The sequence below is a fragment of the Emiliania huxleyi genome (assembly GCF_000372725.1).
Source record: "Emiliania huxleyi CCMP1516 chromosome Unknown EMIHUscaffold_129, whole genome shotgun sequence".
Lineage (NCBI taxonomy): Eukaryota > Haptophyta > Isochrysidales > Noelaerhabdaceae > Emiliania > Emiliania huxleyi.
In genome coordinates, this window is record NW_005201298.1 from 232,263 (window position 1) to 254,163 (window position 21,901).

The window sequence follows — 21,901 nt, forward strand, 5'->3', positions numbered from 1 at the left end:
CTGCGCCGCGATCCGCCGCCGCGCCGCCGCGCCGCCGCCGCCTGCGCTCGCCGCCGCCTCGTAGACGACTCCTCTCGCGCTCGGAGAGCCGCGCAGCGGGCCGCGAGGTTGTGGTCAGAGAGCAGCAGGGTTGAGATCCACAAAATCGGCCAAATTTGAGGTTGCTCGAGAGAGCCTGGAAATGGTCCCGCGCCGTTGCCCCGGTGCCGGCGCATCACGTCTCAGCCGCGATGGGCCGGTTCCGCCGCGCAGTCGAGCAGCAGGAGCTCGGAGGCAACTTTGTCGACAAACTGGTCGAGCCAAAAATCGGCGAGGAAGCGGCACCGGCGGCACGCCGGGACGAGTCCGGACTGATCACATTGTTCGGCACCGCGGCGGCGAGCCGCCGCGAGCCCACAGGAGAGCTGGGCGCCGCGGCACCAGACCGCGCCGCCAGCGAGGCGAGAGCAGCAGCCGACCGGCCGTGACATGGGAGTTAGACGGCGGGATTTTTCTAGTCTTCACCGGTGATAGTACTAGCACGCGCCAGTTCGCACCTGTGTCGAGCCTGTCTGCTGTGAGAGAGAGTCTGTCTTTAAATTCTTTTCCAGAGGGACTTTGTTTAAGCTACTTTCTTTTCCGTTTTATTAAATTCTTTTCGCAGAGGTGACGACAGCGCACGCCGCTCGCGACGACCGGCAACCCGGCTGCACCGGCGAGCGATGTGCGGCATCGTCGCCTACCTGGGCCCCAGCACGGCCAAGGACGTGATGCTCGCCGGGCTGGCCCGGCTCGAGTACCGCGGCTACGACTCTGCCGGCGTCGCGTGCGTCGAGGCGGTGCCGCCTGCGGCAGCCTCGGCCAACGGCCCGCCGTCGGTCAAGCGGCGGAGCAGCTCGGGCCCGAGCCACACGATCGGGGTCGTCAAGGCCGCCGGCAAGGTCTCCGTCCTCGCCTCTCGCAGCTCCTCCTCGCTCAACACGGGCACCGTCGGAATCGCGCACACACGCTGGGCGACGCACGGCGCTCCGACGGACGCAAACGCGCACCCGCACACGTCGTCGGATGGCGGGCTGGCGATCGTGCACAACGGGATCGTCGAGAACTTCGTCGCCCTGCGCGAGGAGCTGCAGCGCAAGGGCTACCGCATGGCGTCGGAGACGGACACTGAGCTGATCGCGCACCTGATCTCCGACGTGAGGAAGCAAAAGTGGATGCCGCTGGAGGAGGCGGTGCGGCAGGCTCTCTCGCAGGTGCAGGGCGCGTACGGCATCTGCGTCATCTCCTCCGAGGAGCCGGACCTCCTCGTCGGGGCTCGGAAGGGCTCGCCGCTGCTGCTTCCCACCTTTCTGTCTCTCTGAGGCGCCGCTGACCTCCCTTAGGCTCGGAAGGGCTCGCCGCTGCTGCTTGGCATCGGAGAGGACGAGTACCTGCTCGCCTCGGACGCCTCCGCCGTCATCGAGCGGACGCGGCGCGCCACGTCACCTCAACGGCGCGGAGAGGGGTGGAAGTCGCCGTAGTGACGGTCGGGCTCCGACCAGGCGCGTGACGTACCTCAACGACGGAGAGATGGTTGTGGTGGCGAGGACCCCGTCGGGCGCTTGCACGCAACGAGACCAAGGCGCTCGGCCGCGCATCTTCCCTACCCTTGCCCGAGCCCGAACCCTAGGCGCGTGCACGTACGAGATCAAGACGCTCGAGAACATCAAGCTCTGCCGCGAGGTGAAAGAGCTGCAGCTCAAGCTCGAGGACGACGAAGTAGTGAATTGATTGGTGAATCACATGCCGCGAGGTGGAGGAGCTGCAGCTCAAGCTCGAGGACATCCAGAAGGGGTCCTTCAAGCACTTCATGCTCAAGGAGAGACCCGCGAGACGCCTCCTAGACACGTCCTGGACACTTCCGAGACACTTCCCAGAAGGGCTCCTTCAAGCACTTCATGCTCAAGGAGAGACCCGCGAGACGCCTCCTAGACACGTCCTGGACACTTCCGAGACACTTCCCAGAAGGGCTCCTTCAAGCACTTCATGCTCAAGGAGAGACCCGCGAGACGCCTCCTAGACACGTCCTGGACACTTCCGAGACACTTCCCAGACGGGCTCCTTCAAGCACTTCATGCTCAAGGAGAGACCCGCGAGACGCCTCCTAGACACGTCCTGGACACTTCCGAGACACTTCCCAGAAGGGCTCCTTCAAGCACTTCATGCTCAAGGAGAGACCCGCGAGACGCCTCCTAGACACGTCCTGGACACTTCCGAGACACTTCCCAGAAGGGGTCCTTCACTTACCTGCGAGGGAGAGGAGCCGAAAGCAGCCGACAGCGGCCGACAGCGGCCGACAGGATCACAAATCACAATGATTGATGACGGATCACTCTCTCGCCTCCGGCCCGCGGTGCTCCTCTCGGCGATATCTCGGCTAATCTCGGCCGCATCTCGCCTCCAGGAGATCTGCGAGCAGCCCGAGGTGCTCGAGAATGCGATGCGCGGCCGCGTGACGAACCGGCACTCTGCAGGCTCGAGAGGTTGCCGAGAGATGGCCGAGAGATGGCCGAGAGTAGCCGAGGCACTCTCCAGGCTCGCACTGCGCCCGCGCACTGGCTCGGTGATCGCTCCTCCCCCGACCCTCCTCCTAACTCACCGCCTGTACCTGTGTCGCTCCTCCTAACTCACCGCGTGTGCCTGTACCTGGCGTGGCGCAGGCTCGCGCGAGAGCGGCAGCGGCTGCAACGACGTCCTGCTGGGCGGGGGGGCAAGAGCGCTGGCATGGCGGTGCGAGTGAGGAGGCTGAGGCATGCCTCGCTCCCGTCGGTAGGCGGGCTCTCCAGACGAGAAGAGAAGAGCAGAGAAGAGCAGAGAACAGAGAAGAGAAGAGCAGAGAAGAGAAGAGCAGAGAAGAGAAGAGAAGAGCAGAGCAGAGAAGAGAAGAGAAGAGAAGAGAAGAGCACCCCGTCGCTAGGGTTCTCGCTAGGCGGCCAAGCTGATTAATGACTAATCAACGAATCAGCCCTTCCTTGACTCTCGTCGCTAGGCGGGCTATCCGAGCACTGGCCGGCGCTGGCGGCGGCGCTTCGCGTCAGCGTGGTCGCGTGCGGCAATAGTCAACTCGTTAGTTCGTTGATGAGTCGTTAATTAGGCGCCTCGCATCATCGTGGTCGCGTGCGGCACCTCGCACCACGCGGGCCTGATTGGGGAGTACCTGCTGGAGAACCTGGCGGGATGTAGCCGAGATGCAGCCGAGATGTAGCCGAGATGTAGCCAACGAGATAAAGCGGCGGGGAGTGTTTGCTCGAGGATTCGGAGGGGATAGCGAGGTCGGGCGGCTGACCAGGCGACGAGTTCGGCGACGGCACTGCTAGGATGCCGTGCGATTGATCATTAGTGATTAGTCATTAGTATTACTGGCACCACCAGGCGAGGATGCCGTGCGATTGATCATTAGTTTATTAGTACTACTGGCACCACCAGGCGAGGATGCCGTGCGATTGATCATTAGTGATTAGTCATTAGTATTACTGGGCACCACCAGGCGAGGATGCCGTGCGATTGACCATTAGTGATTAGTCTAGTATTACTGGCACCACCAGGCGAGGATGCCGTGCGATTGATCATTAGTGATTAGTCATTAGTATTACTGGCACCACCAGGCGAGGATGCCGTGCGATTGATCATTAGTGATTAGTCATTAGTACTACTGGCACCACCAGGCGAGGATGCCGTGCGATTGATCATTAGTGATTAGTCATTAGTACTACTGGGCACCACCAGGCGAGGATGCCGTGCGATTGACCACTAGTGATTAGTCATTAGTACTACTGGCACCACCAGGCGAGGATGCCGTGCGAGGTCGAGTACGCCTCGGAGTTCCGCTACCGCAACCCGATCCTCTGCCGGGAGGACGTGCTCATCGCAATCTCGCAGTCGGGGGAGACGGCCGAGAGATAGCCGAGAAGCAGCCGAGAGATAGCTGAGAGATCGGGGGAGACGGCCGACACGCGCTCGCGGCGCCGCAGGTCTGGCAAGTCAGCAGTGAGGTCACCGGCCGCCCGTGGAACGCATAGGCCGACACGCTCGCGGCGCTGCAGCTCGCCCGGGCAGCGGGCTGCCTCTGCCTGGGCATGCTAGCCGAGAGACAGCCGAGAGACAGCCGAGAGACAGCCGAGAGACAGCCGAGATATAGATACAGCCGAGACACAGCCGAGATGTAGCCGAGATATAGCCGAGGCACGAGTAGCGCCGCCTCTGCCTAGGCATCTGCAACACCGTCGGATCGTCGATCGCGCGCGAGACCGACGGCGGCGTCTACCTGCACGCGGGCCCGGAGATCGGGGTCGCGTCGACCAAGGCCTTCTCTGCCCCAGCTGGTCGCGCGGACACCGACCTCCGAGTTGGTGCTAATTGTTAGCTGGTGATGCCCCAAAGGCTTTCTCCGCCCAGCTGGTCGCTCTGACTCTGATTGCGCTCAAGCTCGGAAAGGAGCGCGAGACGCTCTCGCCGGAGGAGCTGTCTGCGAACCTCGGCGCGACAGCCCGCAGGTCCGGGCTGGGAGCAGGTATTGCGGGCAGCGGAGGGGGAATCCTTGCGAGCTAGGCGCCATGCTCGCGCTTCCGGACCAGCTGCGGTTTGTGCTGGAGCAGAAGGGGACGGTGTACGAGATGGCAAAGGTCTTAATTAGTTAATTAATAATGATTAGGTGTGTGCTGGAGCAGGAGGGGACGGTGTACGAGATGGCAAAGGTCTTAATTAGTTAATTAATAATGATTAGGTGTGTGCTGGAGCAGAAGGGGACGGTGTACGAGATGGCAAAGGTCTTCAAGTACGCGAGCAATTTCCTCTTCCTCGGGCGCGGGTACCACTACCCGGTGGCGCTGGAGGGCGCGCGCTCGAGCTCAAGGAGATCTCGCCTCTCCCTGATTAATCACCTCATTAATTGATTGATTCATGCGCCAACAAGGCGCGCTCAAGCTCAAGGAGATCTCGTACATCCATGCCGAGGGCTACCCCGCCGCCGAGATGAAGCACGGCCCGATCGCGCTCATCGACCAGTTCATGCCCGTCGTCATCATCGCGCCAACCTCGGACCCGAACTACCGCAAGCTCGTCTCAAACATCGAGGAGGCGAGCGCGCACGGCGGCGGCGGGGCCGTCACCGCATCGTTGATGGACATCGTAATCGGTTCACGATCGCCAAACAGGTGCGCGCGCGGGGCGGCTCCGTCATCGCCATCACCGAGGAGGACAACCACGAGCTCGACGAGCAGTGCGAGTACGTGATGCGCGTCCCCTCCACCGCCGACTTCCTGATGCCGCTCCTCTGCGTCGCGCCGCTGCAGCTGATGGCCTACTACATCGCAGACATGCGCCAGTGCAACGTCGACCAGCCGCGCAACCTCGCGAAGAGCGTCACCGTCGAGTGAGGCGGCGCGGCGCGGTCCGCCGATGGAGACGAGGCTGCTCGGGCAGGCGACCGAGACGAGAGAGGCGCGGTGCTGGAACGCCTCGTCCGGCAGGTGCGTCATGCCCTCGGGCAGCACCGCGTGCCCGCCGGTGACGACGACCTGCCAGCCGCCCACGTCCAAAGTCTCGGAGCCGGGTGATGGGGCTGCTAAGGTAAGGTAAGGTAACGTAAATTTCTCCACACACACAAAGTGGTGGGGCAAGGGGGGGCGACCCTCGCATCTCTACACCCGGACACGCGCCACGCGGGGGGCTTATAAGACCAAGACGAGCCAAGAGCCCCACGCGCCACGGCATTCAAAGTGCAAGCACTGGCCCGGTGCACGTGGGTGAGCAGCCTGCCCCTCCCTCCCGACAAACCAACTCCCGCACACACGCAATTGCACTCTGGCCATCGAATGACTCCGAATGACTCACTGTGTGTGCTAAGTCCTAAGACAGAATCTCCGCAGACAGCCAAAACGGGCCGTGCGCCCGTGCCGCGTTATGAGTTATGTGGTGAGTGTCCTCTCAAGCACGGGGCTGCTCGGGCGAGCGTCTCCATATCTCGCGCGAGTGTCACCATGGATCACTCTAATTGCGAGTTTCTTTTTGTTTCTTTTGAGAGCCTGGCAACCTAATCACCTGAGGCGTTGTCCTATCGCGAGTTACTTTTCGTGAATTTTCTGAAGGCACAGGAAGTCGGCCGGCAAGCGCATTTTCGTCCTCACGCTGTGGCGCCGGATTTCTTCTTTATCGAACGCCTTGGAGGACGCAGCTCCGGTTGCCGCTGCCTGCCGCCGCCCGCATGGCCCGCCGCCGCCGCCTGCCGCCGCCGCCCGCCGCCGCCGCCGCCCGCCGCCGCCGCCTGCCGCAGCCGCCGCCCGCCGCCGCCGCCAGCCGCCGCCGGCCCAGCCGCCTGCCTGGCCTCGCCTCTGCTGCCGCGGAGGCAACGCCCTACGGGCACCCAAGGCCCGACGGGCACAACCAACGCCGAGAGGCACCCCATACCGCCGCGGAGAAGGCTTCCGGCGATGCCGGCCGCTGCTCCAACGCGAGAAAGAACCAAAGCAAATCTGATTGACGCACGCAAGTGCCCCATCTGGCTCAGAGCCGACATGAAGCACGCAAGTGCGAACAAAAGGGTTGCTTTGGCTGGAATCAGCCATTCAACTACGAACCAAGGGCGGCACAACCCGCCGGACCCAAGCCTGTGGCCCGCAATCCCCTGCCTGTGAGCTCAGTGCGGGGCAGTGCGGCGGGGGCCGGGCCCCCCCCTCTAGCCCGGGGCCGACAGCCTGGGCACGCCGTGGCTGTGAGCTCAGCGCGGGAGAGGTCGCGCAACGCGCGTGTCTCAGACACCCAGACACCATCTGGGCCCCTCCCTGCGAAAAGGGCCACGGCGGCGAGGCGCAATGCCTCCCCTCTAGCCCGGGGCCAGCGCTGTCGGGCACGCCATGGGGATTGCGGGCGCAAACGCAGCCGATCGGACTGCCCTGGCGCAACGCGCCGGGCGGTTCGAGCCCCGGGGCTCACCCGGGGAAACCCTCCCCCCCTCCCCCTCCCCGCGTCGGCCCAGCCGCCGCCTCCCGCGCGCGCCTGGCTGCCTGGTGGAGACACACGGGGCTGAGCGCCGCAGCTGCTGTCCTCCTCGAGGCCAAGCAGCTCGGCCTGCCCCCTCCCGCCGGGCTGAGCCACGGCGTTGCCCCATGCGAGAGGCTGGATGGGGCCGGTGATGGGGGCATGGGACGGAGGGTGAGGTCGTCCGCACAGCGGCCGCGCCCACGGTACGAGCCGCCACCGAGCGGATCGACCAAGGGCCGTGGCTGCAGTGCGGGCGCAGAGCGCCCGAGGGCTCCTGGCGAGGGAGGCGCTATACAAATCTCCCGACGCGCCGACTGGCTACCACCCGCGCCCGCGGCTCTGGTGGTGCGGAAACGCCAGCACATAATTAGTGGTGGGTTTATAGTGACTGTGTCGGTGTGTGTGTGTGTGTGTGGTGTGTGTGTGTGTGTGTGTGTGTGTGTGTGTGTGTGTGTGTGTGTGCATGCTATTTGTTTCGTCAACAAAACGGTTCCGACCTCACTCCCCCGCGTCCCCCTCCGACTCCTCCGCGTCGCTGCCGCAACACAGCCCTCCGAGCGGGTCCCACACCGCCGCCACCGGAGGCTCGCTTGTCCTCCTCCTCGCCGCCGCGGGTCCGCCTCCGCCGCCGCCGGCGCCGCCTCCGCCCTCCTCCCCGCCCCCCGCTTTCCGCTTTGCGCCGCCCAGCGCCTCGCTCACGGCCGCAGCGACGGCGGCGCGGCTAGCCTCCGCCTTGGCCCCAACCTCGCTCAGCGAAGCAACCGCCTCGGCCGCGGCGGGCGGCGGCGCGGCGGCGGGCGGCGGGGGCCAGCGGCCGCACGCAGCGATTGTGACGGGCAAGCTCGGTGCGTCGCCAGCCCCTTGCGCCGGCGCGGCTGCCTCTGCGGCGGCGAGGGCTGCGTCGCCGCTCACGAGGCGGCCGAAGCGGACGTGCGACCCGGACAGGTGCGGGCAGGGGGCGAGGGTGATGTAGAACTGGGACGCGTTTGTGTCGGGGCCGGAGTTGGCCATGCAGAGCAAGCCGCGCGAGGCCTGGTCCTTTCGCAGCCCGTCGGGCTCGTCATTGAAGGACGCGCCAAACACGGACGCGTCTCCGCCTGCGATCCTCCCGCCGTGCAGCAGCTGGCCTGGCAGCAGCCGGTGGAAAGCGGTGCCGCGGTAGCAGCAAAAGACGCTCGAGGCGGGTCCGACCTCCCCGCCGCGGCCGTACAGTGCGCCAGGAACGCGGCGGCGCGCGCGGAAGCCTTCGCAGAGGCCGAGGAAGTTTGCGCTCGCCTGGGGCGCCGCTAGGAAGGGTCGAGGAAGGGCCTAGGGAGGGTCTAGGAGAGGTCTAGGAAAGGCCGAGGAAGTGTTTTGCGCCTGGGGCGCCGCCGCCTCGTCGAGCTCAAAGACCAGCTCCCCGACCTGAGGACAACACAAAAGCACTCCTGAGGACACGCCAGCGGTGGCTGAGGCGGCGGTGGGAGGGCGCCTTCACCGCCGAGCCGCCAAGATGTGCAGGCCACGTCAGTGGCATGTCGGAGTCATGTCCCGGGTGGGGGTGCGGGGTCGTGCAGAGTCTTCAGAGTGACGCGGGTCGGTGTCAAGCATTCTGCGTCAAGCATCTAGGCTCTCCGACCCTCTCGCGCCCGACCCGGAGGGAGAGGGACGCGTGCGGTGGCGCGTGCGGCGCCAGCGGCCCCGCCGCGGCGGCGTGCGCGCGGGAGGCGGCACATGCGAAGGGCGTGTCACCCGTCGAGTCGGTCGCCGCCGGGTCGGCGCCCGCCTTGAGCAGCTCCTCGACGCACGCCGCGTGGCCGTTGGCTGCGGCGGAGTGTAGAGGCGTCGAGCCGCCGTGGTTGGTTGCACAAGACAGCCCGGCCGCCTCGGGGAGGGAGAGCAGCCAGCGGAGCGCCGCCACGTGGCCACCGGCTGCCAGCCAGTGACACGCGGTGTGGCCAGCGGTGGAGACGCCCGGCGTCTGCGAGCGGCAGAGCGATGCCGCGTCGGAAGACTCGGCGTGCAGACGCTTGAGCGTGAAGGCGTCGCCCTGGCGCGCGGCGTCGAGCCAGCGCGAGGCGAGGTCGGCCATCTGCGGCAATTCGCTTAGGCGGCTCTGGTGGTTTGCGATAGTTAGGCTATGCCAAGTCTGTGTCGCGCCGTCTTGGGCTGCTGCTGCTGCTGCTGTTACCTCCGGTCCACCCGGAGCCGTGCTAGCGGAGCCGTCTCTGACAGCGTTCTGACAACGTTCTGACAGCGTTCTGACAGCGTTCTGACAGTGTTCTGACAGCCGTTCTGACAGCTTTCCGACGGTAATTTACAGTTAAGACTCACCATCTGGTCTGATTAAAGGAGAGCGATATCAGTGTCGGTTACAGCAGAAAGATTCCTTAATTCTCTCCACTACAAAAAAAGTCCGGTGGGGAACCGACATCATGGCCCCGAATGCCGTGCTCTCTAGGTAATCTGCGGGAGCTCCACAAACCAGGTTGGTCTCGAGCGCCTATATGAAGGTATGTGAGATGGTGATGGGAATGGGTGGTCGGGCGGGCGGGCGGGCGGGCGGGCGGGCGGGCGGGCGGGCGGGCAAGCGGGGAGAGGCGGGCGGGCGGGGCGGGGCGGGCGGGCGGGGTGATCGGAGAAATCGTAGCCACAATCAGCAGCAGCGGAGCAGCAGCAGCAGCAGCAGCTGCAGCAGCAGCAAGCAGCGGCCTGCCGCAGATTGCTGCCGTTGTCAGCGCCGCGATCCGCCGCGCCGCCGCCGCCTGCGCCGCCTGCGCTCGCCGCCTCGCAGACGCCACCTCTCGCGCTCGAAGAGCCGCGCAGCGGGCCGCGGGTTGAGGTCAAAGTGTGCAGCAAAGTGGCGAGGTCTGAAATCATCAAAATTTGCACTTGCCCGAGACAGCCCGGAAATGGTCCCGAGCCGTAGCCCCGGCGTCGGCGCATCGCATCTCGGCCGCGAAGGGCCGGTTCCGCCGCGCAGTCGAGCGGCAAGCTCCAGGGCAACTTTGTCGACTAACTGGATGAGCAAACAATCGGCGAGGAAGCGGCACCGGCGGCACGCCGGGACGAATCCGGACTGATCACATTGTTCAGAACCGCGGCGGCGAGCCGCCGCGAGCCCACAGGAGAGCTGGGCGCCGCGGCACCAGACCGCGCCGCCAGCGAGGCGAGAGCAGCAGCCGACGACCGGCCGACATGGCAGTTAGAAAAGCGGGATGCTTTCTTTTCTGGTGGGGATGGTCTTTTCGGCGAGTGTGTGTGTGTGTGTGTGTGTCACTCACACTTTTCGGCGAGCACCACGGTGCTCGCGGATTCGACCATCCGCCTGACTACCATTCCGACGACGCCTTCTGTGAGGAGGACGGCATTTGTGAGGGAGTTTTGTTGTAAAATTCTTTTCTTCTAATGGAAAATTCTTTTCGCCCGGAGATGGTGAGGTGGCCGGTGGAGGCACCCTCCTTAGCCTGGCTGTTCTTCACCTTCCTTTCTACCTACCTACCTAGTCGTCCTCGAACCTTCGACATGTAGTTGCCCATAGTTAGCGCCCGCCCGCCCCCCCCTCCGTCGCTTCGCAGAAGAAAAAACAAAATACAAACAAGCACAAGAGAAAGCGAAGCCAAAAAACGATTGCGTAAACGGCGTCACAAAGCCCGCCGGTTTTGATCGACAATCGTGAGATTGACCGCCGTAGCAGCCGCCGCCAGAGCCGCCGCCAAGGCAGCCGAGGCCGCGGTCGCGCGCGCGACCACACATGGCGCCGCCGTCGGCACAGCACCTCCAGCCCGATCTGGCGCACGTCTCCTTGCGCCATCCCGACGTGTATCCTCCGCACATGCCAGACACGCTGTTCTTCCTCGAGATTCTGCGTGACTTGGAGCTGCGTACATGCGGGAGCACAACTGTTGTTTGCGAAGTTGGCTGTGGTGCGGCACCTCTTGCCACCCTGTTGGCCATGCATCTCGGCTCTTCGGCGGCGACTCTCGCCTTTGACCTCCACTCATCAGCGTGCTCTGCAGCTGCAGAGACGGCGCAATGCAACAACATCGTATTGCAAGTTGCACGCATGGACCTTGTTGCGGCGATGAGGCCAGGCTTGATTGACCTGCTGCTTTGCCACCCGCCCTACGTGCCGACGAGCGCAGTGGAGCTGGAGACGGCGCGCGCCTCGTCGGGCGAAGCCAAGGCGAGCGTCGAGGCTGCGAAGGTCACATGGGCCGGCGGCCCGGGCGGCACACGTATGCTGGGTGCGCTGTGCGATGCGCTGCCACGTGTGCTGTCACCCGACGGCTTCGCGCTTGTCCTCTGGTTTGAGAGAGAGTTGAGCAGTGACGCCTTTGGGCTCGAGGCCCTCGGGCTGTGCAGCACCCTCCTCGGCGAGCGCCATGCCAACGGAGAGACCTTTTGCATCCTGCGCATCGAGCGCGCGAGCAGCGCCTCCTCTCCGGGTGCGAGGCGTGAGGCGGCAGGGTGACGGCTGTTTGCCTGTGCCTCGCTCTGTCGCGGCGGGAAGTGGCGGTGCTCGCCCAAGCGTTCCAAGCGTGGCCGCGCGCGTGCCGTGCTGGCAGAAGCGGCGGAAATCTCGATCGACCTCGCGCCGCGCGCGTTCCGCACATCCGGCGCGGCCACAATCCACAACGCAAATGGCGGCTGCTTCACCGCGGGCGCGGCGGCGGCCGGCGCGATTGCTCTGCTGCTCCGCTCAAAGCGGCGTGCGACCATCCAATGAACCCGCCGAGCTTTGTCCTGGAGCGCTTCTTTGCCCAGTATGAATTCTCGGCAAAGTATCAGGTCCGTTGTGTACGGCGCCTCAGGGCTTTGCATTTCGCTCTGCTACCCTGCCGCGTTCGATCTGTAGCCATAACATATTTGCAAGGATGTGGCCGTACTCTCGGCGGGAATTGCTGATCATGTGCGCCGGCGACAAGGAGATGCTCACGGCATGGGATGAGCTGAGCCTCGGGTACAGAGCCGCGGCCTGCCGGCGCTGCTCAACGAGATCGCCGCGTGCTACTCAGACCCCATTTGCGCGGAGGATGTTCTTGAGTGCGTGCCGTGCGAGGGCATACTGCTCACTGCCCAGGCGCTCGTGGCGCCCGGTGATCACGTTGTAGTCGTGTGGCCTGCCTACCAGTCTCTCTTCGAGATTGCTCGGGCACGAGGCGCGATGATCCACAGGTGGCACGTGCGCGGGGGTGGCGCCGTGCCGCTGCGCTTCGACGTCGACGACCTGGCGGCCACGTGCGCGGCTGTGGGCGGCAAGGTCAAACTCATTGTCGTCAACTTTCCGCACAACCCTACCGGCTGCCAGCTGACTGAAAGCGAGCTGATGCGCGTTGTCGCCATCGCGCGCTCGTGCGGCGCCTTTGTGCTCGGTGATGAGATGTACCGCGGCCTCGTGTACGGCGATTCCCCGCCGCTGCCGGCCATGTGTGAGGTCTACGAAAGGGCATCTCGCTAGCGGTGCGTGCGGGCCGATAACTCGCCACCACGAGCACACCACCACCACCACTCCGTGACGGTGGATCGAACTCGGGACCACGCTGCAGCATCGCACGCGCTGCTCATGTCCCTGGCTCGCTCTGCGCTTCGGTGCAGGGCATGTCCAAAGTCTATGCTCTCCGCGGGCTGCGCGTCGGCTGGCTCGTCTCCCAGAAGGCTAACGGGTGCGTCTCCGGTGGATCGAGCGCTCGATGTCTTAGCACCCACTGCTGAAGCCTCGCGCTCGATGTCTTAGCACCCACAGCCTGTGTGGAGACTCCAGCACTCCACACGCCACCCGTGGTGCGTGGAGCGTGTAGTTTGCCTGCGGTAGTGGGCACGCTCGCGGGCATTTTGTCTCGTTCGGGCGAATGCGGAGATCGCACAGATCGGCGAGGGACGCACGACAAGCGATGGCGCTAAGAGGTTCCTCTTCCCCCCGCCCCCCCCCCCCCACCAAGGCGCGCGATACACACGACAAAGTATCTTATCGCTCGAGCGAACGTGTATTTTAAGAACTCTTTCGCGTCGTCCTAACTCCTATCCGTCCCCCTGGCCGCGCTTCTTGGCTACCCGGCCCCGGTTGTGATTATTGACTGCTCTAAGCGCATCGGCTCTCTAGGGGGACCAGGAGGCGGTCGTCTCCCCCGTTCTATTTTCTAATCTTTTTATCGCACCTACCACGACAGCACCATCATCGATGCATGTTCCCTATAGGCAAAACTTGCCGCGATTTGAGTCCTTGGAACGCGATGCCGAGGACGCGCACGACGCGCGTTCTTGCCGTCGGCCAAGGCACTACGGGCACCCACACTATATTCAACGCGTTGTGCGCGCTCGGGGTACCCAGCGTCCACTACCGGCAAGAGTGCAACACCGGTTCGCCGTGCCGCTACACAAAGGATCGCTCGCTCGCGGGCGCCGTCAAACATGTCCCTCATGTTTGCGGAGCGGAGGGCCTTGAGCTCTACGAGTCAAAAAATGTCGTCCGCATGCGTGCGATGTACGATGCGGCCAAGGAGTTCGTGGCCAACAAAAGAGACTGCACGAGGGCCCGGCACCAGCACCTGTGCAACGTGACGGGCAACGAATGGGCTGCGGCTGCGCGGGCGACTGTCTCCGCCTTGGCGAGGGACCAGTTGAGCCTGACGGACTCGCCATACGCGCAGATGCCAAGCCTGCTGCTCAGCCTGCCTGAGCTTGTCAACACGAGCCTTTATGTCAACTCGTTGCGAACAAACGCGACCGAGTGGGCGACCTCGAGGGTTCGCGAGCACAACAGCAGCATCATGTGCAGGCAGGAGGTCTTCCCGAATGGGGACCGCCTCGACTTGCACGCGTGCGCCGAGGCATGTGGGCCCAACGTGTTTGGGGACTGCCTCGTCAGATACGACGATATGCCGCTGGAGGCGCTCGCGGGAGCTTACGAGCGCAGCGCCTCCCGGCTCCGCTCGTCGCTCCAGAAGCTCCCGTGGCAACGCCGTGTGCTGACGGTCGACATGTTTACCACCCGCATCGACACCAAGAAGGTCTCCGACCTCATACAGCAGGCACATTCTCGCAGCCAGTGCGCAGGGACGGCGTGCATTAATGGCAGGGGTAGCTCGTTGTCGGTCGCCTCTCACAACGTCCTGATGACATGCGCCGGCGCTGACGACGAGGCCGTGGGCTGCGCAGCCCTCTGGCCTCCGACCCCGCCCGACTTGGCGCGGTCGGGCGGCTTTCAGGGAGGGCAGAGCCTCCTCACGAGCGGCAACCAGCTCGAGCATCCCCCGCGCGCCATTGTGGTCACCATCTTTAAGAAGACCCGCCTGGCCACGCTCGTGCAGTTCCTCGAGTACTACCGCCTCATCGGCGCGAGCCGCGTCGTGTTGGTGGACAACAACTGCGGCTACGAGACGGGGCGCGTCAACCGCATACTAGCACCGTACATCCACGGCGGTTTTGTCAAACTCATGACCGAGTATCGCTGCCTCAAGCCGGGCGAGCGCACTGCCGAGGGCGACGTCTTTGCCGAGACGACGGTCATGCGGTGGGCGGCGTCCAAATCAGCGCGCGCTGGCGACCTGGTGCTCTTCCTGAGCGACGACGAGTTCCTGGTGCTCAAGGACCCGGCCTGGAGCCTCCCAATGCTCGCCCGCCAGATGCACGCGGAGCGGGTCTGCGCTGTGCACGTGCCGTGGAAGCAGTTCGGCTCTGGTGGCCACCGCTGCCAGCCCAACGGAAGCTTGCTGCGCAACTTCCAGTCGCGAGGCCCGCTCCTCCACGAGCTGACGCCGACGGACGCGGACGCAATGCTCGAGGACGCGCACAATGCGAAGATCAATCCGCCCTTCAAAGGTAAGCCCCTCTTCTTGTGGCAGCTGTCGAAGACTTGCGCGACGCACCTCTGCTCCGACGGCTGCGACTTTGCCGATTTCACCGTCTGTGGCTACCCCAATGGTACCTTTGACAACCGCTCGGTCGGAACCAAAAGCTCCGATCAGGCCACAAAGCTGACGCGCTCTGCGGTGTGCCCCCCTTTGCTTCGGAACCAGATGGTAGGCACATTCATCAACCACTATGCCTACCAGAGCGCAGCAGCGTGGGAGGAAAAGAAGGAGAGGGGGCGAGTGTCCGACCTGGTGGACCGCAGGGGCCCCGTTCCCTTTGAATACAATGCTCTGGTCGACGGTGCCGGCTTCAGCAAGACCTCCGAGCGCATCTCGCTCCTCTCGCCGGCGAAGCCATCGCTGCAGTCCTGTCTCCGGCGCCTGCTCGCCGACGGCGTCACCACGTCGAGAGAGCTCCTCGCGACGGGGCAAACGGATCGCCTTGGGCCAACGCTGCCTGCCTTTCACCAGGTGGCCGAGGTGAGAAACGCCACGAGATCAAGAAGGACGCCGGAGGAGAGGAACGCCACAAGATCAAGAAGGCAGCACCCTGCCCTTGACGACGGCACGCAAAACCGTCTCCGGCGCCTGCTCGCCGACGGCGTCGCCACGTCGAGAGAGCTTCTCGCGACGGGGCAGACGGATCGCCTCGGGCCAACGCTGCCTGCCTTTCGCAGGGTGGCCGAGGTGAGAAACGCCACGAGATCAAGACGGACGCCGGAGGAGAGGAACGCCACAAGATCAAGAAGGCAGCACCCTGCCCTTGACGACGGCATGCAAAGGCAAACGCAAGGAGAGACCCCAGCTCCCGTCCCGGTCGCCCCGGTCCCTGTGTGGATTTAAATCCGCGCCTCCTGTGCCCTGTGCTAGTTACTGTCTTTCTCAGACTGGGTTATTTGCGAGGGTTACGACATGAGCAGAAGGGGGACGGAGACGATATCTCGCAGTACTGGGACGAGTCTCTTCGAGTGTAGTCTGTAGACGCGCGTACGCGCGGCTCGCTCGGCTTTTTATCTGACTGTCTTACATGCTGTCTTAGTGAGATTATCGCAGCACCGAAAAACCGCACCCACGGTCGCTCTCGCTCGCCGCGGCGCCCTGCTCTCTATTTCTCTCTCTCCGTCCCGCACACGATGTCAAAAACACATAGATATTTCTGGGTAAGGTTGGGTGATGGGGAAGCAAGCCGCCGCAACGCACGCATGGCATGCTGCTGCGCGATGCTGCGCCTGCGCTCGGTGCGCACGATCATAACTCCTCGTGCTCCTCGGGCGTGCCGTAAAAGTCTTCGTCGCCCTCCCCGCCGCCCGGCCCGGCGCCCCCCCTGTACTTGCGGAGCAGAGGCTCGACGCTCGAGTCGCGCAGCTCGGCGAGCCTCTCCTCGAATGGGGCGGGGCTGGACGCCTAACAAAGCACCGAAGGTTCGTCACCTTCTCGCCAAGGAGTCGAGCGAACCGCTCCTCGACATGACGTCGAGTTGCAAACCGGAGGCTAGAGCTCGGCTTTTAGCTTGCGGGGTCCAAGTGTTCAGCTCTTCCGCGCGGGGCGGGAGACGGGCGGGAGACGGGCCTCGTCGGCGTCGCTGTCCAGCCAGTCGTCGACGAGCTCGAGCGCCTTGTCGATCTCGTCGCGGTGCGCGTCCTCGATCTCGTCGCCCCGCTCCTTGAGCTCCTTCCGGATCGAGTAGATGTACCCCTCGAGCGCGGCGCGGGCCTAACGCCACCCTCGGTACTCGCACTCTTGCCGATTGGCTGTTGCTACTGGCACGCGAGGAGCAGGCCTGCAGCTTGGCCAGCGCCTTCTCGTCCTCTCGCCTGTAGTCCTCCGCCTCGCGCACGAGCCTGTGATCAACTCACTCACTCTCGGTCATTCGTGGCCAATTCACAGCCCCTCCCGCCCCGCGCCACGGGCCTCTCGATCTCGTCTTGGTTGAGCTTGTCCGAGTTTGTGATTGTAATCTTTGCGTTGACGCCCGACGTGTGCTCGCGCGCGCTCACAGCGAGGATCCCATTCGCGTCGATGTCAAACGTCACCTGTCATCGGCCCAGGCGGTCAAACTTCCCTCGGCAACGGCGACGGCGCCGCGCGCGCGACGGCGGACGGACGCCTCGATCTGCGCGGAGCCCTTTGGCATCGGGGGGAAGCCGGAGAGTTCGAACTGGCCGAGGAGGCGGTTGTCCTGTCATTATGCATGAGCAATTAATCAGCTGACTGATAGCGGGACAGCTCAAATTGGCCGAGGAGGCGGTTGACCCTCGTCAGCTGCCGTTCTCCCTCGAACACCTTGTTTGAGACGGCCGCCTGGCCGTCCTCTTGGTTGGTGTAGGTCTTGCTCGCGCTCGCCGGCACGACGGTGTTGCGCGGGATGACCTGACGCACGAATTCACCAATCAACTAGCGAACGAACTGATGACGAGGAGGACGGCTGTTGCGCGGGATGGCCTTGTCCATCACTCCACCCGTCACCTCGAGGCCGAGGGTCAGTGGCGTAACGTCCAGCAGCAGCAGCTCCTCCGTCACCTTGTCGCGCTCTCCGGAGAGAACGCCCGCCTGCACCGCAGCGCCGTAAGCGACCGCCTCGTCAGCATTGACGGCCGTGCTCGGCTCCTTGCCTATGAAAAAAAGAAAGACGCGCCTCGTATTTCTTTTTTCATAGGCGGCCGTGCTCGGCTCCTTGCCGTTGAAGAAGTCCTTGAGCAGCTGCCGAACCTTTGGGATGCGAGTCGAGCCGCCGACCAGGACGATCTCGTCCACCTCGCGCTTGCTCACCCTTGCGTCCGTCAGCACGCGCTGCACCGGTGCAAGGGTCGCCTTGAAGAGGTCCGCACACAGCTCCTCAAACTTGGCGCGGGTCACCGTCTCCGAAAAGTCTCGCCCCGCCGCGAGCGACTCGACCTCGACGCGCGCAGAACTCTCCGACGACAGCGCGCGCTTCGTCCGCTCCGCCTCGCGCCGCAGCCTCGCCTTGGCGGAGGGGGAGGTCACCGTCGCGCCGGGGTGCTTCCTTGCGTGCAGGCCGAGCAGGTACTCGACGAGCCGGTTGTCTAGGTCCTCGCCCCCGAGGTGTGTGTCGCCCGCCGTGGCGAGAACCTGCGGGGGGGGAGGCACTCCCGCCTCATCTCAACCTCACGCACCCTCGCGCAACCTCGCGCACCCTCGCGCAATCTCGCGCAGTCTCGCGCAATCTCGCGCACTCTCGGCGTCTCCCGCCGCCGGGATCGCCTCGAAGACGCCCGCATCGATGGAGAGGAGCGACACGTCGAACGTTCCTCCTCCCAAGTCAAACACGAGCACGTTCGCGCCCGAGTCGCTCGAGCGGTCGAGGCCGTACGCGAGCGCCTGGCGAGGCGTCGACAAGTGAATGAGTCTGCCCGAAGTGATTCATACTAGTTGACAGTATTCATTCATATTCAGCGAGCGCCGCAGCGGTCGGCTCGTTCAGAATCCGCATCACATTCAGCCCAGCGATGGTGCCGGCGTCCTTGGTCGCCTGGCGCTGCGCGTCGTTGAAGTAGGCGGGGACGGTCACCACCGCGTTGCGCACCTCCTCCCCTAGGAAGGCCTAGTGTGACGAAACTGATGACGGTGACAACTACAAGATCACGGGTGGCGCCGTCACTTGCCGCGCGGAACGCCTCTGCGACGCCCTTCATCTTCCCGAGCACCATCGCCGAGATCTCCTGAGGGAGGAGGCGCTTGGTGGCGCCGCCCGCCGCAACTTCGACCGCGGGCTTGCCCTCCGCCGTCGCCACAACCTTGAACGGCCAGTGCTCCGCGTCCTTCTGCACCTCCTCGTCACGGAAGCCTCTGCCGATGAGCCGCTTCGCGTCGTAAATCGTGTTTACCGGGTTGAGCGACGACTGCGAGCGCGCGGCGTCGCCGACCAGCCGCTCGCCGTCGTCGGTGAACGCCACCCACGACGGCGTCACTCGGTTCCCCTGCTCGTTGGCGATGATCTCCACCTTGCCCTTCCGGTAGACTCCGACGCAGGAATAGGTAGTGCCGAGGTCGATGCCGATGACGGGACCGACGGCCTCCGCCTCCTCGGCGGTCGCCGCCGCGGCGAGAAGCGGGATGAGCGTTATGAGGAGCCTCATCGCGCCAGACGACACGGCGCGGCTATGTTTGGAAAAAAGAATTTATGGCTTTCCGCGCTGGACAGGCGGGGCGGCTGGCCGGCGTGGGACGGGCTGGCGAGCAAGACGCCCATTGAGTGGTACGCCGCAGAGACGGGAGGCTACGTGTTCACGGGGTGAGGCCGTGGGCCGACAGTGCCCGTGGAATGGGTTATGACGCAACCGATCGTCCACCTTCCTAGCTGGCCAGCTCGAGACGCACCAAGTACGTCACTATGACGCGCCGCAAAGCGTCACATGGCTCGGTCGCATGGCTCGGTCGCTAACCGTCTCGTGTGACTTCATGAATGATGCAAAACAATGTGATTACTAAGAAAGTTAGTACGAAAATGCGCGCAAAACTCACTCAGAGAATTTTACAACAAAACTCCCTCGCACAACACTGGGCACGGGACTGGCGCGCACTGGCACTCAGAGATCGCATGTGGGGGGGCGGGGACTTGCTCTCATCTAGGCTCCCATCTCGACTCCTGCTCAGTGTGCTCACCTCTGTGTCTGTCGTCCTCTGTGCGTGAGAGGGGTGTCCGTTTATTGTTTATTTATCAGGCACTCTCAGAGCCCTACGCTCGCGCTACTCTACAGTAGAAGTACGCCAGCTGTGCCGCTCGCGATGGCCGCTTACGGTTACAGCGCGCCGTGTCTTGCCCTTGCCACTCTGGTATCTGCCGGGACGCTTGCATAACGCAGCATGGAAGAGCTGAGTGCCCCAGAGGGCACTCGAGCCGTGATGCCCCATCACCGTGAAATCGTCATTTTGTGTTTCCCCTAGCTACACACATCGTTGACAGTACAATGCCATCCCGCACAAAGATATACATGCATGGACGTTGCTATCTTCAGACCTATTTTGTAGCATAAACAAAACCTCCATCACGCATTCGACTTGTCGCCGTCATAGAGATGTGAATAAGATCGCACGAGGGCCTCTTCCTTGAGGGGTGCGTAGCTCGGGAACAAGCTGCGACGAGAGCAGCGGGCAAAGCATGGAAAGAGAGCCGTCCCGAGAGAGGCCCTCACGAAAGAGGTCCTCACGAAAGAGGTCCTCACGAGTGATAATGTGGGCTGCGGCTTCTGCCCCCCTTATTATTAGCTCCCGTGGGCGCACGTTGATACCTCGTGGTGTACCTGAGTTAGTGCCAGTGCGCGCCAGTCGTGCCCGGTGTCGTGAGAGGGAGCTTTGTTGTAAAATTCTCCGCTCCTCCCTCCATTCTCATCAAGAGAGAGGTCCTCAAAAGCAGACTGAGGACGTCTGTGAGGACCTCTGTCTGATGTGAGGACCTCTCTCCCGCCCACTCCCCACGGCGTAGCGGCCCAGCCATCCTACTCCATCCGCTGCGCCTTAGTTTGCGCTCAGACCGAGCGGGGGTACCAATCGCGACCTCTCCCTCTCTCTCTCTCTCTCTTGCATAGCTCCCCCTAATATAGGAGCTGTTGAGAGTCAGAACTACCGTCTTGTGTTGTGCAAAGAGCGTCTCTCTGATGTTGTGCAAATGCCATTCACCCACGTGTTTGTAACATCATCTTTGTTAAAAGGAGGGATGGGAGGACGGCACGCCGCCACCATGAACTAAAGAGTGAGTAAAAAAGTTGAGGTCCTCACATCACATCCTCACCACTAAACCGCAAACGAACGAGAGGCTTTCTCTCCTAAAAAAAAGGTATCGCACCCCGTATGCAGACGACACGGCGCCGCGCGCGGCTAGTTTGGAAGAGAAGAACAGGCGCGTCTCACAGCACACTTTGGTGCCGTGGACCCCCTAGGAGCCGGAACCCAGCCGCCAGCCGCCAGCCGCCAGCCGCCGCGGCGCGCGCGCACGCTGTTTTGCCCCTCGACACGGGCCTCGCCACCCGCCGCCGCTCCCAGTGGCGGCACGGGCTGGTTTCTTTATTCAAGAATAGGCACGATTGTGGCACGCTCGCTCACATTCCACCGAAGCCAAGCCGTGCATGCTCTTCCTTCGCCGCTTGAGCACGCTCAGCGCCGCTGCGGTGCCCGCACAGACGCTCGGCGCTGCGCTGCCGGCCTCAAAGACGCTGATCAAGGTGCTGAGGGCGGGCTCAGGGCTGGACCGCCTCGGAGGAGTAGCTTCACCAGATCTCGCTGCGTTGGCACGGCACGCCGAGCGGTTGGCTCCTGAGCTCGCGTGGGAGGCTCGGCGCTCGCTGCTGAAGTGGCTCAGGATGGTGGGGTCTGTGGACCACGTGTCGCGCCATGAGGCTCGCGACCTCGCCAACCGGGCACGTGCTCTCGAGCCGGAACTCGGCGATGCCGTGGCAGACCTCTTTGAGGAGCTCGCCGCCGTCAAGAAGGATCTCGGGCCGAGTCGCTCGCTCGCTCGCCAGATGCTGGCGGCCGAGCAGGCGGCCAAGCACCTCGAGGCGACGATCCACGCGCACGAGGCGCACGCGCTCAACCCTGTCTCGCAGCCGTCGGACGCGGCGGCAGTGGACTACGAGCGGCTGCGCGCGAGGCTGGCCGAGGAGGAGGAGGAGGAGCACGGCGGCGGTCTCGTGGGCGCGGTGTCGCGGATCCGCGTGCGGCACCAGCAGCACGCCCGCGCGATGAAGGAGCAGGAGGGCCTGCGCGCGCTGACCGCCCTGCTGCTGGAGGAGGAGGTGGAGGAGGTCAAGGCGGCGGACGGCGACAGCCGACTGGTCGAGTTCGCGGTGGCGGACAGGGAGGCGAAGCTTCAACGGGAGCTGGCCGAGGTCGTGGAGCGGCTCGAGGCCGTCTCGCTGCGGCTGTTGGTCGAGGAGCGAGAGGAGGCGGACAACCTGGAGGCGCTGTGGTGACCAAGGCACCACGCGAGCGACCTGAAAAATAAGTAAATAATAAAATGGGCCCTCACGAGGAGATGGGTGAAAAGGTAGGAACAGGTCCCCGCCCGACCTGAGACGCGAGCGGATTGGCAGGGCTAAAGTTGTTGGCTGAGGCGG

General features: G+C 63.9%; 7 protein-coding genes across 7 annotated transcripts; 5 read left to right on the forward strand and 2 right to left on the reverse strand.

Annotated features, from left to right (window-relative positions):
• The first annotated feature begins 695 nt into the window (after positions 1–695).
• Positions 696–5,613, forward strand: EMIHUDRAFT_429133 (hypothetical protein). Its single transcript, XM_005789398.1, has 12 exons — positions 696–805; positions 875–1,286; positions 1,362–1,483; positions 2,299–2,533; positions 3,113–3,219; positions 3,810–3,896; positions 3,951–4,005; positions 4,211–4,363; positions 4,542–4,640; positions 4,761–4,838; positions 4,942–5,121; positions 5,172–5,613. The coding sequence occupies exons 1-12, from the start codon at positions 702–704 to the stop codon at positions 5,391–5,393; spliced, it is 1,854 nt and encodes a 617-aa protein (XP_005789455.1). The 5' UTR covers positions 696–701; the 3' UTR covers positions 5,394–5,613.
• Positions 5,614–7,899: 2,286 nt separating this feature from the next.
• Positions 7,900–8,157, reverse strand: EMIHUDRAFT_47321 (hypothetical protein; the record flags this gene model as incomplete). Its single annotated transcript, XM_005789399.1, has 1 exon — positions 7,900–8,157. A coding segment is annotated over one exon (258 nt), but the record flags the coding sequence as incomplete, so codon positions are not given.
• A 2,620-nt stretch (positions 8,158–10,777) lies between these two features.
• EMIHUDRAFT_45531 (hypothetical protein) lies at positions 10,778–11,278 on the forward strand (the record flags this gene model as incomplete). The annotated part of the gene is made up of 1 exon (XM_005789400.1): positions 10,778–11,278. A coding segment is annotated over one exon (501 nt), but the record flags the coding sequence as incomplete, so codon positions are not given.
• Positions 11,279–11,700: 422 nt separating this feature from the next.
• EMIHUDRAFT_226010 (hypothetical protein) lies at positions 11,701–12,993 on the forward strand (the record flags this gene model as incomplete). The annotated part of the gene is made up of 6 exons (XM_005789401.1): positions 11,701–11,759; positions 11,834–11,938; positions 12,011–12,082; positions 12,154–12,412; positions 12,574–12,641; positions 12,918–12,993. 6 exons carry the CDS (start codon positions 11,701–11,703, stop codon positions 12,991–12,993), a joined length of 639 nt encoding a protein of 212 aa, XP_005789458.1.
• A 215-nt stretch (positions 12,994–13,208) lies between these two features.
• On the forward strand, positions 13,209–15,595 carry EMIHUDRAFT_226011 (hypothetical protein; the record flags this gene model as incomplete). Its single annotated transcript, XM_005789402.1, has 2 exons — positions 13,209–15,308; positions 15,506–15,595. The coding sequence occupies 2 exons, from the start codon at positions 13,209–13,211 to the stop codon at positions 15,593–15,595; spliced, it is 2,190 nt and encodes a 729-aa protein (XP_005789459.1).
• A 1,089-nt stretch (positions 15,596–16,684) lies between these two features.
• EMIHUDRAFT_423268 (hypothetical protein) lies at positions 16,685–18,925 on the reverse strand (the record flags this gene model as incomplete). The annotated part of the gene is made up of 8 exons (XM_005789403.1): positions 16,685–16,861; positions 16,930–17,007; positions 17,082–17,198; positions 17,295–17,435; positions 17,538–17,918; positions 18,051–18,167; positions 18,283–18,380; positions 18,448–18,925. The coding sequence occupies 8 exons, from the start codon at positions 18,923–18,925 to the stop codon at positions 16,685–16,687; spliced, it is 1,587 nt and encodes a 528-aa protein (XP_005789460.1).
• A 1,986-nt stretch (positions 18,926–20,911) lies between these two features.
• Positions 20,912–21,757, forward strand: EMIHUDRAFT_226014 (hypothetical protein; the record flags this gene model as incomplete). Its single annotated transcript, XM_005789404.1, has 1 exon — positions 20,912–21,757. The coding sequence occupies one exon, from the start codon at positions 20,912–20,914 to the stop codon at positions 21,755–21,757; it is 846 nt and encodes a 281-aa protein (XP_005789461.1).
• Between the last annotated feature and the right edge of the window lie 144 nt (positions 21,758–21,901).

What these genes read in the sequence shown, in the direction of transcription:
- EMIHUDRAFT_429133 (XM_005789398.1), top strand. Translation starts at nt 702, where the DNA reads ATGTGCGGCATCGTCGCCTACCTGGGCCCCAGCACGGCCAAGGACGTG. An exon ending in GTGCTCATCGCAATCTCGCA is followed by an intron (nt 3,897 to 3,950) that starts GTCGGGGGAGAC and finishes GATAGCTGAGAG; the next exon opens with ATCGGGGGAGACGGCCGACA. An exon ending in CGGTGTACGAGATGGCAAAG is followed by an intron (nt 4,641 to 4,760) that starts GTCTTAATTAGT and finishes CTGGAGCAGAAG; the next exon opens with GGGACGGTGTACGAGATGGC.